The sequence below is a fragment of the Prunus dulcis genome, chromosome 4, assembly GCF_902201215.1.
Source record: "Prunus dulcis chromosome 4, ALMONDv2, whole genome shotgun sequence".
NCBI lineage: Eukaryota > Viridiplantae > Streptophyta > Magnoliopsida > Rosales > Rosaceae > Prunus > Prunus dulcis.
Window position 1 is genome coordinate 8,292,464 of NC_047653.1, and position 16,528 is coordinate 8,308,991.

Sequence of the window (16,528 nt, forward strand, 5' to 3'; positions counted from 1 at the left end):
AACACAACCTCCGGACCCGTCGGAATAATTATGAAGCGTTTGCAATATTTCACCACCTCCCAACATTCATGATGGGTGAAACTTTTTTTGCCACCCCGGTTGCACCGAACCACATTTGTGCTTGAATCATCTATTTAACAAAAAAATGGAAATGCAATAAATATTTAAAATATATTGGATATGCAAGAAATATTAACAACATATTGAAAATACAAGCAATATTAACAAAATATTGAAAATGCAAGAAATATTAACAACATATTGAAAATGCAAGAAATATTAACAACATATTGAAAATGCAAGCAAGAAATATTAACAACATATTGCAAGCAACATATTGAAAATATTAACAAAATATTGAAAATGCAATGCAATATGAACAAAATATTGAAAATGCAAGCAATATTAACAAAATATATATATTAGGAGATTAAACTTAATAAAACAAAAATTATAAAATACTTACCTCGTTAGTACGATTTTGCCCACTTCTATAGTTGTCCATCGCTTTTGCTAGGGCATTTCTCCATTTTCCCAACTCTTTATTGAGAATTTTCCACCTACTGGATAATGCCATCTCCGTACGAGTAGACCCCGGAATTTTTTCACAAAATTCGGCATGAATTTTTTTCCACATATGAAAAAATTTCATTTCATTGCCGGACACGGGACAATGACAAATTTGGAGCCAAGCCTCACACAAGGAAACATCTTCCATTGTGCTCCAAGCCCCTCCGGTTTCGATAGAAGAAGCCATAAAAATATGAAATCAAAATGCTAGATGAAAAAGAGGAAAATGTTGTGTAAAAAGAGTGAATAATAGTAGAAGTATAATGAAATGTAAGAGTATTGGTGTTGAAAGTGAAGGGTATTGATAGGTATTTATAGAAAAAAAAATAAGAATTTTTTAGAATTTTTTTAAAAATTTACGATTTTTTTTCATATTTTTTTTGCCCAAAAAAGCCTCAGCCGTTGGATTAATTTGGAGAAGCAGATCGGAAGGCTGGGGAGGCAACACGTGGCAGCGTACCTTTGGAGCTGGCGTCGCGCTGACGTCAGAGCGCGCTAGTTCAAATTTTTTTACCGTTGGCACGTGCATTGCACGCGCCAACGGTAAAAAAATTTGAAACGCGCTCGATGACGTCAGCAACACATGAGTTGGACCTCGGGCTGGTCTCGCCTTCAGGCTGGCCCGAGTTGGTGGGTCCCACACCACCCCCGGGCCTGGGCTGCACGCTGGAGCGGCTTTTTTTTTTTTTTTTCCCTGCCCTCGCCTCTGGCTGGGCTCCCTTGCTGGAGCTGCTCTAAGGCCCTGTTGGGATTGCCTTTAATGAATTTTTTTAATTTCTAAAATATCATTATTAATTTTTAAAAATGACATCACCTTTATCTCCATATCCAACTTCACCATCACCTTCAATACCTCCACCACCACCATTATCATCACCACCACGCCGCCACCACCTTCTCCTCCTCAACCTCCACCACCGCTACATCCACTTTCACCTCCACCTCCACATCCACAACCGCCATCCCCACTACCACCACCACTACCACTACCACCATCTCTTTCACCACCACCACCACTATATGATTAGCACATAACACTTTAACATCATGTCTATTTTAGTCATTATTCACATTAACAACAGTTTTATATTAAAATTTACTAAACAATTTTGACATTGCTTTTTGTACTAACAATACTTTAAAAATATTGTTTGCCAAACATAGAGCTGCTTTACTTTACAACTAATTATTTTCAAAGAAGTGACAGCAATCTCAAACTGGCCCTAAAGGCGTATTGCATCCTACTTGAGTTTTTTTTAGAGTGTTGCTAAACGAACTCTAAAATTAATTGAGTACACCATATGATCTATGTACACCATAATATTTTAATCAAAATATAAAATTAACTAAGTACACCCTATTTAACTACTAAAAGTACCCATAGTAAACCCTAATACACTCTATCACACAACACCAAACTTTAAAGGTCTTTTCCAGCCTTTTCCCGATCGAATTGGATGTCGACCCAAGGTAGAGGGAAGAGTTTTCTAAAAGAGGCTTATTCTTGGGCACGAAAGACAACCCTTAACCAAGCATAGCAAAACCACACTGAAACCACCAGACTAAGAGGGCAACCATGGGATAAAATTGAGAAAAAGACATGAGATTTGGGCATGTCATTTAGGGTTATTTTCCTTAGCGTTAATCAGTAAATAATTCATCAAATTGGCGAGACAGCAATTTTCCATCCACATGCTTTGTCACTATCATCTAATGCTTGTTTGTTTGAGGTTATACTAATATTACATGCCAAACAAAGTCAAACTTCATGGGGAGTTTGTGTAATTAATTCAAAGAGAATTTTCAGGGGTGTTTATGTAATTAACCCAAACAAAATTTCTAAGGAATTACAGAAAATATGCTTTCCAATCTGACAAAATAACAGAGTAAACTCCACCTCCTAACATGGTATATTTAACCTACCAAATCGTGCAAGGATTAAAATTGGGGAGAGATAGCTAATCTATCAACCTACTATAACAAGATTTACATGTGGGACCAAGTTTCTTAAATATTATATCCAGTCTACCAAAATGAAAGGAGTTTAAAAAATAGAGACATCTCCACAACCTCAAAAGAAAGATTCTTTTTGATAATTTTATATTAGAATAAATTAGTAATTCAATAAATAGTGTACTCAATTAATTTTAAGGTTCGTTTAGCAACACTCTTTTTTTTAATACAAGAGATATTGGGATAGCATATTCGAATCCTTCAGTTCACATAAACTTCGTAGTTCTCAAAAATAAAATATTTGGCATAAGTGTTATGAAGGTAAGAGGATAGAGATAGTTGACAGATGACTCACGAGAGTCCTTATTCTATATGGAATACAACTCCATGTTTTACATAAATATAATTCTCAACAATAAGAACATTAAATTCTATTGTAGCCGTTAGATAAACAAGTTCACATTTCTAATCATATGCAAATACTCACGAATCTGTACCCCAGATGAACCCATTAGCATGTATACCAACATATTATTAGGTAACGTAAACAAGTTTAGTCAACAAATTTGGCGACGTGGGGTTTCGTCTCAGGCACATGAGTGCTTCATCCGTTGCAAAATCCTGAAAGCTAGAATTGCAGTAGTTTTGCGCAGCAGAATAGGAGCTCAAGCGAGTTATAAAATCCACTTCAGAAATGCACACATGCATTTGAAGAAGACAAGTCCAATTCATAAAGCTTGATGTTGCCGTTTGCATGCAGAAGATCCATTTCAGTAATGCATAGCTCGTTTACTTACACCAGGAAATTGAACTTTGCTTGCATTATTACAGTGCATGAGGTGCAAAAATGTCGAGGAGAGAACGTAGTGCAATTTGGAGAAGCAAAAGTAATTGTGTGCGCCTCTTTTTCTATTTCCTGGCAACCAAAGCAAATGAAATAAAATCCTTACTGAATTATGCTTAATAGTCACTGTCATTCTTGAACCTCAACAACTACAAATTAATTCAAACTAAGTGAAGGTCAGAGACACAAGGATGTCAAGGAACAACTTCATAAACCACAAGACCTACACTAGCTCAGTTGCTTTTTTTGGTCAGAAACTTGCTCAACTCAGTTACAAGAAGCAAGTAGTTCATGTGCACTAGAAGTAGAAATGTGTAGAGTACTGTAATCGGGGCTAAACGCAACCGCGAGTTCCTTCGGAACCATAAGTTCGGAGAGACAAGGCATTCCACATACACATCAGCACAGAATTTGTCCGGAAGGCCATTTCCCAAGAAATTTTTGCAAGTTCCATCATTTGGATTGCAAAGAAGTAATTGTTTCCAACTCCTTGCCAGTAATATCTTGGTATCCTTCCAGTAACATAATGGCTTCAAAGAAATAGAAGAATATGAGTCGGTTATCATAATCATAGTCCAAGACTCTTTCACCCCGTACTTGTTCATAATCCAAAATGAGTGTCGCCTATCGTGCTGGTGTAGTAAACAAAGACACCCTCTCAAAACACCAGTTGTAAATCTCTTATAATCTGTGACAGATTCAGGTGGGGGCAAGTCTGAGAACTTCTCCTGTGCTAAATCAAAAGCAGCAATCACACAGGTACCTCCAACTTCAAGGCGTCTACATAACCAGTGGACAGCTCCATTGAGAGTCGTCCCTGACTTCTCCAAACAATGTTTGTAAGGAAAGTCTTGAACCCTTTTCCATGAACTGCTTTTCAATGAAAAAATGAGTACCATGCATCCATAAGCAACCTTGACAAATTTGTAATCATCGATCGAAGGAGCATAACCAAAACTATATGCATGATGAAACATTACTTCTTGTGGTTCTGGAGGACAAATATGACTTGGCCTGGGGCAATCTGGTACTCTCAAGGACTCTCTAGTGGTAGGATTGAATATAAAGAAGGCTTCTGGCTGAGGCATGATGCAGACCAAACCATTACAGGAACCAAACATGTGAACCCACTCAGTGTTGGGATGGTTCTTAAGTGGAAAATCAATCTCCAAGGGTAACATATCATCATCTATAGGTGCTTCAGGGTCCAAGGAGAATAGGGAATTATTAGAACTGAGAATGATTTTCTGCTTCTTCCGGTGCCGGTTGAGATGGGTGTTGATGAAGTGGGGTTCGGTGGTAAGATTGAACCATGACTTTGACACGCACCTGAATCGACACACAGACTTCAGAGGAAGTCGAGAGAGTATGTCTACAATGATATCCTGTGAAAGGTCTGGCATGCCTACTTCCCTTGATACTGAGATATCAGATATAAGCAACTCTGAGCCACCTAAATCCGGTTTGCACCAAAGCCAACTAGTAAGCAAAATCAACAGATTTCCATAACTAACATTTTCTGCTTTTGATTTAAATGAGAAATGAGTCCCATACACAACAAATAATTCCCTCACATTTTCTGCTTCAGGCATAATCATCTCTTTGAATATCTACCCATATGCAAGCCAAAGGTTTTCACTTTTTATCATAAACTGCAAATTTTTCATATTTTCAATTCTTTTTTACATAAATGAAAAATCTTTGTTAAAGGGGGCATTTTTATCACAAAAACAATTACCCCATGTTCACAATTGGCCATCATTTCAGAATAAAAGTAAACATCACCGCAAATACTGCACAAAATTGATTTCTAAATCAAGAACTCAACATGGGTCTGCAACTTTCTAACGTTCCCTGCCCATATATTTTAGAAATTAAAAACCCAGATAAACATAATCTGAAACCAATCCATTTTCTTTAAAAAAAAATTAATAATAATAAGCAGAAGTTGGCTCAAAAAAAGAGTCACAGTAGAACGAAACAATACCCAGAAAAACACGAGGGCGGTGAAGTGAGTCCACTGATACTGACTGCCCTTCTTCTCCTACCTTGGGTCGCTTCGACTTGTTCCTTCTTCTACTCTAATTAGTGGCAGCAAAGAGAAATTAAAACCATGTACAGAAGTAAAATTGAAGTGAACAAAGAGAGGATTTTGAATTTCAGAAGAACTTGAATTCCAAACGGAAAAAGCAGATTAGGCTAACCCCATGCATAGGCTCTTTCAAGAACTTCAAATCCCACAAAGGGTGGCTCTCGTCGGCCGATCAGGAGCAGCATAATTTCATTGTTTTCGCATTTAAGTTCCCGATTTATAGGCTCACTCGGATAGAAGCTTTTGACTAAAGAAACATCAGATTATATTCTCATATTGATCTTCATCTTCCACAAATTTTACGGTCCTGAGCTAGCCTGTTTCATGACCCAATAAGAACTAAAATGCTGGCCTGTTTGTATAATGCTGGGTTTGGACCTTCTATTTTGCGCTTAGCATGGCCCAATACGTTAATTACTTGAAAGTAATTTTAGTGTACCAAACCAAAATCCTGTTTAGCGGTACTTCGTTTCTTAATTTTGGAGGATGTCTTACATACGAATATTCTTTCTATATTATCCAACAATTTGGATGAATAGTTTATTTTTAATGTGATGGAGGTTTCTATTAGTTTAACAGTTACAATATTCTTATGGCTGCTGCAGATTGGACACAGGCCAATATTGAAAAAACTAGAAAACTCACACGCTCTCTCACTGCTCTCTCTTGGCAATATCCAAATGAAGGAGTGATTAAAATCAATACCGACGGGTGCAGAAAAGGTGAGGATGGACGCATTGCTGCTGGGGTGTACTCAGAGATAGTTATGGGCAGTGGATGAGAGGCTTTGCTGTCAAGCTTGGTGTAGGACAAGTCTTGGAAGCTGAGTTATGGGGCATCTATCTTGGACTGAAAATTGCTTGGAATATAGGTTGCAGTGCAGTTGTGCTTGAGTCTGACTCAGCGACCGCGGTACACCTGCTTAACAAAAATGTGGAAGACTTTCATCCTCTTGCTACTATGTTGTGGGGATGCCAGGATTATATAAATAAAAACTGGGTTTGTTCTATTCATCATGTATATCGTGAGTGTAACATGGTAGCGGATAAACTAGCTGAATTGGGTTCATGTCTTGAGTTGGGTCCGTCAATTTTCTAGGACCCTCCTGACAGTATTAGGTTCTTTCTTAGTGAAAATTTACTTGGAGTCTGTAAACCTCGAGCCATTATTTAATTTCTTTATTAGGCATTAGCCCCGTTTCTTCAACAACAAAAAAGAAGAAAAGGAAAATTGAACTTGATACGTCTTTAAGTTCGATACCTGATTGTTGTCGCTAGCTCATTGTGATAGCATAGTTTTGTTGTAAGTGCATTATCTCGTGGCAAGAGCTGAGAAAATTGGAATTATCAGTAGGCTTTCCAAATAACATGTTTTATTCTGAATTCAAAGAGACCCTTTGGGACATTTATTTACTTATCTGAGAGAATATCAAGAATATTCATAGAATACAACAGTGCAACGCCATGATAATTACGAAACATGATCCATCAAATTAAACACAAGGGGTTAGAACCAAAAAAGAAAAAAAGAATTTAGCAGAATCAATAGTAACAAGAATGATGGTTTCAAGATGCTGTGGCCTCAACCTAGAGCATGATATATATTTCCCTATCAGCTTTGAATTAGCAGATCATCAAACACAACCACCAGCCTTATCAGAACACATAGAGAGCAGCCAGTTCCTCCAAGGACTCTGAAGCACCAAAGCTTGGATCAGCAGCATTCTCTAGCATCCATATCAAGTGGTCAAAGAGAACCACCTCACAGTTGACCAAGATATCTTCTGCTTCTCCTCCTTGCTTTTGCTTTGAGGACTTGTCAATTAAAGCATTCAACAAAGGATGGTTGAGGTACTTGGAACTAATGACATAGCGCTTTCTTGTGCTTCCCACAAAGATTATAGTTTGGTGGTGATGATGATCAATTTCATGCATTTTGTCTCCATGGCCAACCCATAAATCTTCTCTTGTGGATTTGGACCTTAGGCTACTGTATGATGAAGATCTCCCTAGCTGCCTTGACAAGCTCTTGCACTTCCTAAGCAAAAAATTGATTTTCTTCATCCTTAAAAGCCTTATCTTTTGAGTTCAGAGAGAGAGAGAGAGAGAGAGAGAGAGGGGCTAATTTCTGGTGTGGAAACTAAGGTGATTGAGATATATAGGAGGCTTGACACATACTCATGAGAAAATCAGATATGTAAAGTGTGTTTTAAGATGTGAGGATTGGGTTGGGTGGGTGCACAGTCGTTGTTTTCCGGTGCTAGAAAAATTGTGGGGTCTATGAGTCTGCAACCGAACATTTTTTAGTGACACAAACAAGTCATCTTTTTCACATACGCAGGTACAGCAGACAGACAAGCATTCACAAGCTGTTGTCACTAGCTAGTAGCTATTCTCCTAGTCAAGGCACCCAAGCATATGTAGCACTAGGATACTAGCTAGAAGCTATATCTATAGGTAGATGAGCAATGCTAGGGTCAGTTGCACATGCGCGAGTGGGTGACGACTACAATGTATCAACTGCTTAGAACCACCCATTCATGCGTGAACGAGTGTCCTTGGCAAAATCCATAGGTAGATATACTTGGCCAAATACTAGCTTACTCTAGCTAGGCACCCAAAAAATGTTGCAGCATGTGACTAAGTTGGTTGCCTTATCTGTAAATAAATTCAAATGTGTTTAGTCTTTGCCAACAAAATGAGAAATGCTGCAAACTCAAGTAGGCTGAGGAGGTTAAAGTGTTAATCAAGCATCACCTCAGTTAGTCAGTTCAAAAGCTAACAACTTCTATAATTTATAGCTGACTCAGCAAGAACTCAGTTTATATTGAACAACAATATAAGAAGCTCAGTGAATAATTGGCTTGATACTCCATTCATCCTTGTTAACTCCTAATTAGGAGTGGTTATCACCAACTTTAATGATTTTAAAGGTTTCGGTGTTTTATAATCAATTAATTATGCGAAGAATGAAGTTAGTAAAAGTAGGGAGAGCGGGCGGCGAAATGAATTAGAATGAAGTTAGGGCAATAATTTGATTCCCTTCTATTATAATAAAAAGAAATATTGATCATTTCATGGGACCCTTAGTGTTAATAATGAATTTAAGATGGACAAAGAGTTAATTGATGGATTAGTAAGTTGATAATACTTATCAGGGAGCTTGTGTTGATTATAAGTGAGAAATGCAGCGGTGCAATCATTTTCTAATCTAGCTGGCTGCCAACATTTCTGGTTGTTGACAAACACCAAAAACATGCTCAGCCACATACCATTTGTTGAACATTTTATCACACAGCTGAAATGAATCTATGCATTTTCTTCTCCTATTTCAAATGACATGTCATGCTTGTGTTGATTTGAGATACATGTAATTTGCACTAAATAAATCAGCACCAAAATTAATAGGCGTCATTTTTAGATTAGTCGAATTAAACCTAAATACGGAGAAAAACTTCCATGTGCCAGTGCATGAATTTTTTGTTCCTATCTCTCCTCACGTGAATATAAACCATTTATTGGTTAACAATCATGATTACTTAAATTCGTGTTATCGTGTCGTGTAAAAATCTGTCACCTGTTAAAAACCGCTTGATCATAATCAAATAATGAACACAAGTGGGACCTGGGCACAGCAAGCAAACGCTGCTAAGAGTGTGTGTTTGGAGAATAATGGACCATTTTCTCCAGCCTCCTGTTCCAAATAAATAGCAGAAAGGGATCTTCACTTGCTTAGAAGCAAAAGCAACATCTATCAATTTTATCGCATAATTGAAGTATTGATTATTGAAATAGGACCAAGTGATAAAATCCTGTCTCTGTTTTATGCCAACATGATTAAATCCTTGTCCCATTGCAACCAAAATCAAGACAAACTTCTCTTAGTTGTAGACAGAGACATCTGATCTTTGTTGCGTGCAACTTAAGGTTAATTGCAGTACAGTTGCCCCTTATTGCCAATAATATTCAATTGGAGCTTGTGATTTTATTGCATTGTAATATCAAATTCACAAAATTCCTCCAGTTCAAGAAAAAGAAAAGAGAAAAAAGAGTTTGTTTTTCTTACAACATCATGAGCACTCCTGTGAAATCATACAGGACTTGAACATGAGGTTGTTCTTAAGAAAACAATATTGCATACACTGCCTATAAATACGACACGAAGCATGACAAGAATGTACAACACAAACAAATTTTAACTTGAGTATAATACTTGAAAATTGCCTACAAGCATTTTCGAAATCACCTAAAAAGGTTACAAATACAGTGATGCCACCACAATAGAGAAAAGTCTATAAATTTTGGTTCACCCTCTTTTCGTTTAATTTCTGTAGAATTTCAAAATCAAGCTTCCATTGATATCAACAATCAATTGAGCTATTTACTCTTCAAGCAAAATTTATAGTATTCTCCGCGTATAACAAAAGAATACTTCATCATTCCAAATTCAGGACTTGCATGTAAATCAATGTCCATCTTGTGAAGAAAGCTACATCTAATTGTTACCCTCAATTGGGAAGATAAGCTGCTTCCATATGAGCTTTTATACGTTAAAACGAAACAGCATGACATCTCCTTCTTGTACAATGTATTCTTTGCCCTCAGATCTCAACTGCAAACATCAAGGTAGCTTGGGTGAATCAGCTTGATCTAGAATGATATTAAAGGAAAAGAGACTTTTTGCCTCTGTTTGTTCAGAAAAAAGAACTTAATAAAAAAGATCCAATTCTATTTAACAGTCGTTCTGTAATCTTGATTCTTGACCAAAGGTGGACAGCATTTATATGTCATGCTACTGGTTAACAAGACAATTATAGCTAATAACAAGGCAGCCAACTTACAACTCCTCTTTCTCTTGCTGCAGCAAGTGAACCAGCAGCAACAAAATCATCATAAGACACCTAACAATAAAGGGACAGAAGAAGTTATTATTAAATGCTTTAGTTCCAGTAACATTATTAAATACTTCAATAAATAGGTAAAATGTTTTAATAGTTATTTACATTTTATACAGAAAATATAAAATTAGCACTCCATCATTTTCATTGGTTTTAGATGAATGAGTTTACGATATTAACAGGTAGATGCTGTCTTGAATATTGAACAGAACTTACATAGAACTGGGTGGTTTAAAGCTCACTTCTATTATAGTAATTAAAATCAATTGTTTAATCCAATAAAATAGCTATTGCCAATAACATGTCAAAGTGAGTGCTCCAAGATAGAGTATCGTCAAGGCACTTTAACTGTGAAAAATGATGCAATTCATGCTCTCATGTGAGGCACGTTATCATCTAGAATGGAAAAGAGACAATTTTGTGTAGTCACTGGGGTACAGTGTGCCCAAGGCATCATGAAAAAGTATCGAATACTTTTCCAATCCTTTAACATTTATACCTTATATGTCGAGGGCTCATTTTGTTGTGACCATATAGTTCTTCAACAAGATGCTTGGGGTTGCAGGGCTGAGCACAGCCAGGAATTCGGTCTCACAGAAAGTATACGGCAGATTAAATCTAGTGATGAGGAAAAATAATGGTACTTTTTTACATATGCTATGCATGTTAAAAAACTATCATGAAATTAATAGGTATAAAATTAAAATAAAATAAAAAGGAAAATTTGTAAAGAAACCCTATATTGTGAGGAACCATGCACAAAATTATGCATTTCACTGTCCAAAGAAAACCATAACCTATTTCAGGTATTGATGAGTTTTCAGTTAAATGAGGAATGGGGGGTGAGTTGTTTTGTGGTTTTTCGGTTTTGTCCCTCCCTGTTAGTTTGGAAGGTGTTGGTGCTGTTTGTTTGTTTCTGTTTTGTTTTTTGTTCTTCGGTTGTGGATGCATTATCCACCTCCGTGTTCTTTTGCTTAATAATTTTCGTTTCTTCTCGAAAAAAAAAAAATGAGTTTTCAGTTTAAGGAAGCAGAGCTCCATTCACAATTTTAAAATTCTGATTGTCTTTAAAAAGAAAAATATTTATGCACATTAGGAGACCCATTTAAAGAAGAGGAAAGATACCCTTGCAAAGGTTCTCGAAGCTTTTTCAATCTTTTAAGTTTCTTTTATTTTTTCTTATTCTTAATAAACTTCATATATATATATATATATATATTTTATACAGAAAACTCAATTAGTCAAATACACACAGAGAGGGGCAAACAAGAAAACCAAAGAATTGAATTATTTCAAACCCTAATGCAACCACTGGAAAGTTTTTCACTGTATTTTATATCAATATTTTTAAAGTGGATAAGAACCAAGATAAAAACTCCATGATTAACAGAGTTGCATTGCACACAGTTTCCTGAATATCAGTTTTATCTCATCTTCTCCTCAAAAATATATTATATCATCCCATACAAAAATAATATAACCAGTTACAAAGAGAATTAGAAGTTCTGTTCATGATGCTTACTGTCTCAGCTCGAATGAAACCTTTCTCAAAGTCAGAGTGGATGACCCCAGCAGCTTGAGGTGCAGTCATGCCTAGATCAACACAGAACAAGAATCAGAGAACAACATGATATGATGAACAAGTAGTCCATCATACTTCCTAACCTATCTAAGTTTACTTCTGTTTGGACCTAAATTCTTCTCACCTACGACCATCAGTAAAACAAATTCCACGTAAACAAGTTCCCAATTATGATATAAAGAACAGCATAGCCTATGTTAGCACTTGCTTGAAGCATTTCAAAGTCCACTCAGAGGTATTTTACCATCTCTTTAGTATAATACACAATTTACATTCAGCATAACCAAAGCTCACCTGCAAGTATGGTCCATGCTTTTGTTTCCTGTGTACAACATAGGAACAATCTTTTAAAACAAATGGAATAATATATACACACACACATATACAACATCCAAAAGAGTTCACAAACTCATCCTTCTCACCTTCTCTCCAGACGTAAAGTAAGTACGGAGACCCAAGATGCCATATGTTGCTCTGATAAGGTTCCCAAGACCACTTTCACTAACACCAAGAGATTCCAAAAATTCTGTTCTTTCTTCATATGGTAGTTCCGTAAGCTCAGACTCGACCTGCAGGTGCAAACTTCCATAATTAAGGCAAACAAAAACAGTATGAACACAAATCTGCTAGTCTTGAACAAGGTAGCATTAATCCCCATCAAACATTACAAGCAGAGAGGCAGGCACAAGCTGTGAAAATTGTCACAATTTCAAACTATAATTAATACTTCTGTTCTGATGTATCCCCAAACCTGTGCTGAAATTGTCACTACTCCAGATTGCAACTCAGGAGCAATATTCATCACTTCTTTGACGTGAGGATTATGTCCAGGTTCAGCTAGATCAGATTCTGCAACATTAGCAACATATATAACCGGTTTCATTGTAAGCAAGCAAAGATGCTTTACAGCATCCTTTTCCAAATCTGTTAAAGTGACTGATCTTGCCGGTTTCCCATCCAATAGTGCATGCTGAATTTTTTCTAAGGAAGACCTTTCTGCTTCCTCCTGAAATCAAAAGACTTTGTGTGCATCATTTTATACTTAATGAAGGAGAAAAAAATTGAAAGGAAAGAGTGAGATGTTAGCACATACTTATGCACTGTACAGTAAGAGAGCAGTGGATAGTACTATACCTTAATTTTGGTTTGTGAGTCTTTTGCCTTTCCTTTTTTGAGCTTATCCACTCTCTTCTCAATCTGCACTTCTTGTGAATAATACAATTTAGTTCAATCAGCTCATTCCATCCTACCAAGCTGCTATTATATCTTAAAAACAAATAACAGATATAGAATAGTCCTAGAAAGAAAAAAAGAAGAAGAGAGAGAGAGAGAGAGATTATAGATTTTAGGACAAGGAAGTGTAGCTACAAGCAAAAAAGTGCACATAAAAAAAAAAAAAAAAAAAAAAAAAGGTACATCATCAACTTTGAACCATAAAATGGCTGCGCATAAAACATATATATCTGTAGAGGGTCGTCTTATCTGCACAGCTAGGATAAGGCACTGTGATAGTTCACCACCTAAACCACTTCTCGTAAATTTTCAATTGACAACCTCATGAATCAATTACCAGGCCTGGTGGCCATTATGTAAGTCAAATTTCAAATCAATTGGATTGAAAAATATACTACCTATTTCAAAGCAGAGTAAAGCTAAAAGACCAACTAATTATCATAAAAGCAAAGAATCCAGAAAGTTCTCAGTCAGGATGTGGGATCAATCCACACCTCCAAAGCAGACAATGAATCAGGATCCACAACACCACAAGAACTAGGTAAATTTTTTTTTTTTTTTAAGAGAAGAAAAAAATAGGTAAATGAGCTTCAGGTTGTGATAGAAAGATGGTAAGTGAGTAGTAGAACAATGTTAATTAGAAAACCTGGTCCAGATCTGAGAAAATAAGCTCTAGGTTGATGACATCAATATCAGCCTTAGGATCAACTTTCCCATTCACATGAACAACATCATTATCTTCAAAACAGCGAACAACCTGAAACAACAATCAACGGGCCAATAATGATGTAGATCTAAAGAAGTAATGATGAAAAGCACTATGTATACTTAATAAAAAGATATGAAGGATTTTCATAACTTGCTTCTTCTCTCCACTCTAAATTCAGACTATAAAAGATTTTACATTCCAATGGTCCATTTTAACAAAAAAATTGTTATCTTAAATTCATATGACATTTTCTTTTATAAAAGCAGTATCCATCGCACTGGAAAAGGAGAGTCCTCAAACACTTATCTAGAGACCTCATAATGCACTGTCCAACTGACACAAGGCATATAATGATCAATATTATTAATTAAACATAGAGGCGAAGCTGTGCTCCAAACTCCAATAAAAAGAACGCAAAACAGTTTATTTGTGATTCAAAATTTGGGAGGGGGGGTTGCTTCAAAACCTCTAAACAATAGCATCTTTAGTCAAGCTTAGTTAAATGTTTTTTGTTATTTGCAAAGAGCATTTTATTAAAATAAAAAAAATTTGCAGTACCACAGAGGAGCCTGATCAGTCAAGCGGATAAAAACAACAATAAAATGGAAAACTAAAGAATAAACAAGCTCCCACAAAAAATAAAATACAAATACACAAAAGATTTAACTGTTTCTTGTGATTATGCAGTCAGGTTCAGGTCCCGACTTAGTTTTCTTTCTCATCCTAACCAAACAAGATTCTAGCTCGCACTAAAATGCACCAGCATGTCACATGTTCACAAACTTTCTATTGTCATCTGCCATGAGTTTAAGAAATCAGTACAAAATGGTCTCTTCTCAACGAGCAACTAACCTACCTCTCTCTCTCTCTCTCTCTCACACACACACACACACACACACACACACACACACACACACACAACACACACACACACAAATATTAAGTAACATAACAAAAGAATCCATTAAGGAAAACAGGATTTTGAGTAACGAGAAAAAGATGGTGATCACACATGAACACAAGCATAAATTAATGGATAGAAACCTGAAGTATGGAGTCCACTTCGCGAATATTTGATAAAAATTTATTCCCTAACCCCTGAAAGTAATGAAATTAAGAAAATAAATTCAGCTGAGGCATTCTAACATATTTGCAATGGAACTTAAAAATGAAAAAGGTAAAAGAATAAATAATTAACCAGGCAATGTTACCTCCCCTTGACTGGCACCCTTGACAAGGCCAGCAATATCTACAAGTTCTATAGATGCTGGGACTGCTCGCTGAGATTTGCTGAGATCAGAAAGTACATTGAGACGTGGATCCGGAACTGCAACAATTCCTACATTCGGCTCTATCGTGCAAAATGGAAAATTGGCAGCTTGAGCCTTACCATTCTCAACCTACACTCGCAAAATCTTTTTAATATAAAAACTATGTATTACTTATAACGGTAAAGGAGGTAGAAATCCAGATTCACAATATAACAACCATTAGAGCAACTCCACCCCTTAGGGCAAAGTCTAAGGCAAGGGCAAGCTAGGGCAAGCAAGGGCTGACACTATTCACGTGAATAGTGTCAGCCTTGCCATTTGTGGTTCCACCCACAAGGGCAAAGTCTAGGGCAAGTCTAGGGCAATTACTATTCATTGTACTTTATTTCCTATTTTTTTATACTTTAAATCATTAATTTTGATAATCTTTTGTAATTAAATTTTCGGATAAGATTATCGGATGTGAATCTCGGTTGCCACGTGTCTTATTCCAGATAAAATTTTCGGATATTCATTAATAAAAATTTTAATCTCAGATTTGCGATAAAATTATGGGTATATAGCTACTGGTGCAAAGTATGCTGTCACAAAATAAAAATATGATCTTTTGTTTTTAAATCAGAATGTGCACTAAGATAAGCTGAGTGTTCCTTCAACATAATTCATGCAGTTCACTACAATTCTACAGTGCAATCCCCAATTTGAGTTGCAAGTGAAAAAGATAGATAAGTAAGCACAAACAAACAGATAAACATCTCAAATTCAAATGGAAATATCAGTTATCCTTGCTTGTATTATTTAAGCAACCAAACAGAGAGACAAAGGGTTTGTAGGACATACAACGGCATTGAAAAGAGTGGACTTGCCGACATTAGGGAGGCCAACGATGCCGGCTTTGAGGCTCATGCTTATCTTGGATGAGGACGCAGCAGAGAAGCGCCGCCCTCTGCTTAAACCAGTCCCTATGACTCCCATCAACTGATAATGGTTCCTCTGCCTCACTGGAACAAGGAGAGATGGAAGTAGCTGACTGCATAATGTTATACGAGCCATTGGAGCTTCGAAAGAACCACAGAACCAGACAGATAGAGAGAGCAAAGCCTAGTTCAATTTATCTGTTGCTGGGAAATGTGTGTATACATATTAAGAGGGAAATTGAGATTATTTATTTATTTATTTCACTAAATTTTCTTTTTGACATATAGGAACCCTTTTTCTTTTTCTTTTTTTTTTTGGGTCGAATTCCTATTATTTAGACCTTACAAAAATTGGGTTTTAGAGTATGGCCCCCGAAAAAAAAAAAAAAAAAAAAACTCTTTTTTTATGTACGAGAGAAACAACTCATATTTTTATTAGGTCTCGCAACATGTCATGTTA

General features: G+C 36.4%; 2 protein-coding genes across 8 annotated transcripts; both read right to left on the reverse strand.

The window, feature by feature from the left end:
- Window positions 1-2,862: 2,862 nt before the first annotated feature.
- On the reverse strand, window positions 2,863-7,582 carry LOC117624820 (F-box/kelch-repeat protein At3g06240-like). 7 transcript variants are annotated; one of them, XM_034356281.1, is made up of 4 exons: window positions 6,720-7,582; window positions 6,165-6,377; window positions 5,355-5,443; window positions 2,863-4,846 (listed from the first exon to the last, which is right to left on the reverse strand). In XM_034356281.1, the coding sequence occupies exons 2-4, from the start codon at window positions 6,195-6,197 to the stop codon at window positions 3,601-3,603; spliced, it is 1,368 nt and encodes a 455-aa protein (XP_034212172.1). In that variant the 5' UTR covers window positions 6,198-6,377; window positions 6,720-7,582; the 3' UTR covers window positions 2,863-3,600. The 7 variants fall into 7 exon arrangements, with proteins under 7 accessions (XP_034212172.1, XP_034212176.1, XP_034212173.1 ...); XM_034356285.1 differs by having other exon boundaries at window positions 2,863-4,811; window positions 5,355-5,448; XM_034356282.1 differs by having other exon boundaries at window positions 2,863-4,820; window positions 5,355-5,448.
- A 2,054-nt stretch (window positions 7,583-9,636) lies between these two features.
- On the reverse strand, window positions 9,637-16,301 carry LOC117626637 (ribosome-binding ATPase YchF). Its single transcript, XM_034358417.1, has 11 exons — window positions 15,992-16,301; window positions 15,092-15,280; window positions 14,925-14,978; window positions 13,818-13,928; window positions 13,073-13,135; window positions 12,690-12,944; window positions 12,361-12,507; window positions 12,233-12,260; window positions 11,879-11,949; window positions 10,300-10,359; window positions 9,637-10,070 (listed from the first exon to the last, which is right to left on the reverse strand). Exons 1-11 carry the CDS (start codon window positions 16,202-16,204, stop codon window positions 10,002-10,004), a joined length of 1,260 nt encoding a protein of 419 aa, XP_034214308.1. The 5' UTR covers window positions 16,205-16,301; the 3' UTR covers window positions 9,637-10,001.
- Between the last annotated feature and the right edge of the window lie 227 nt (window positions 16,302-16,528).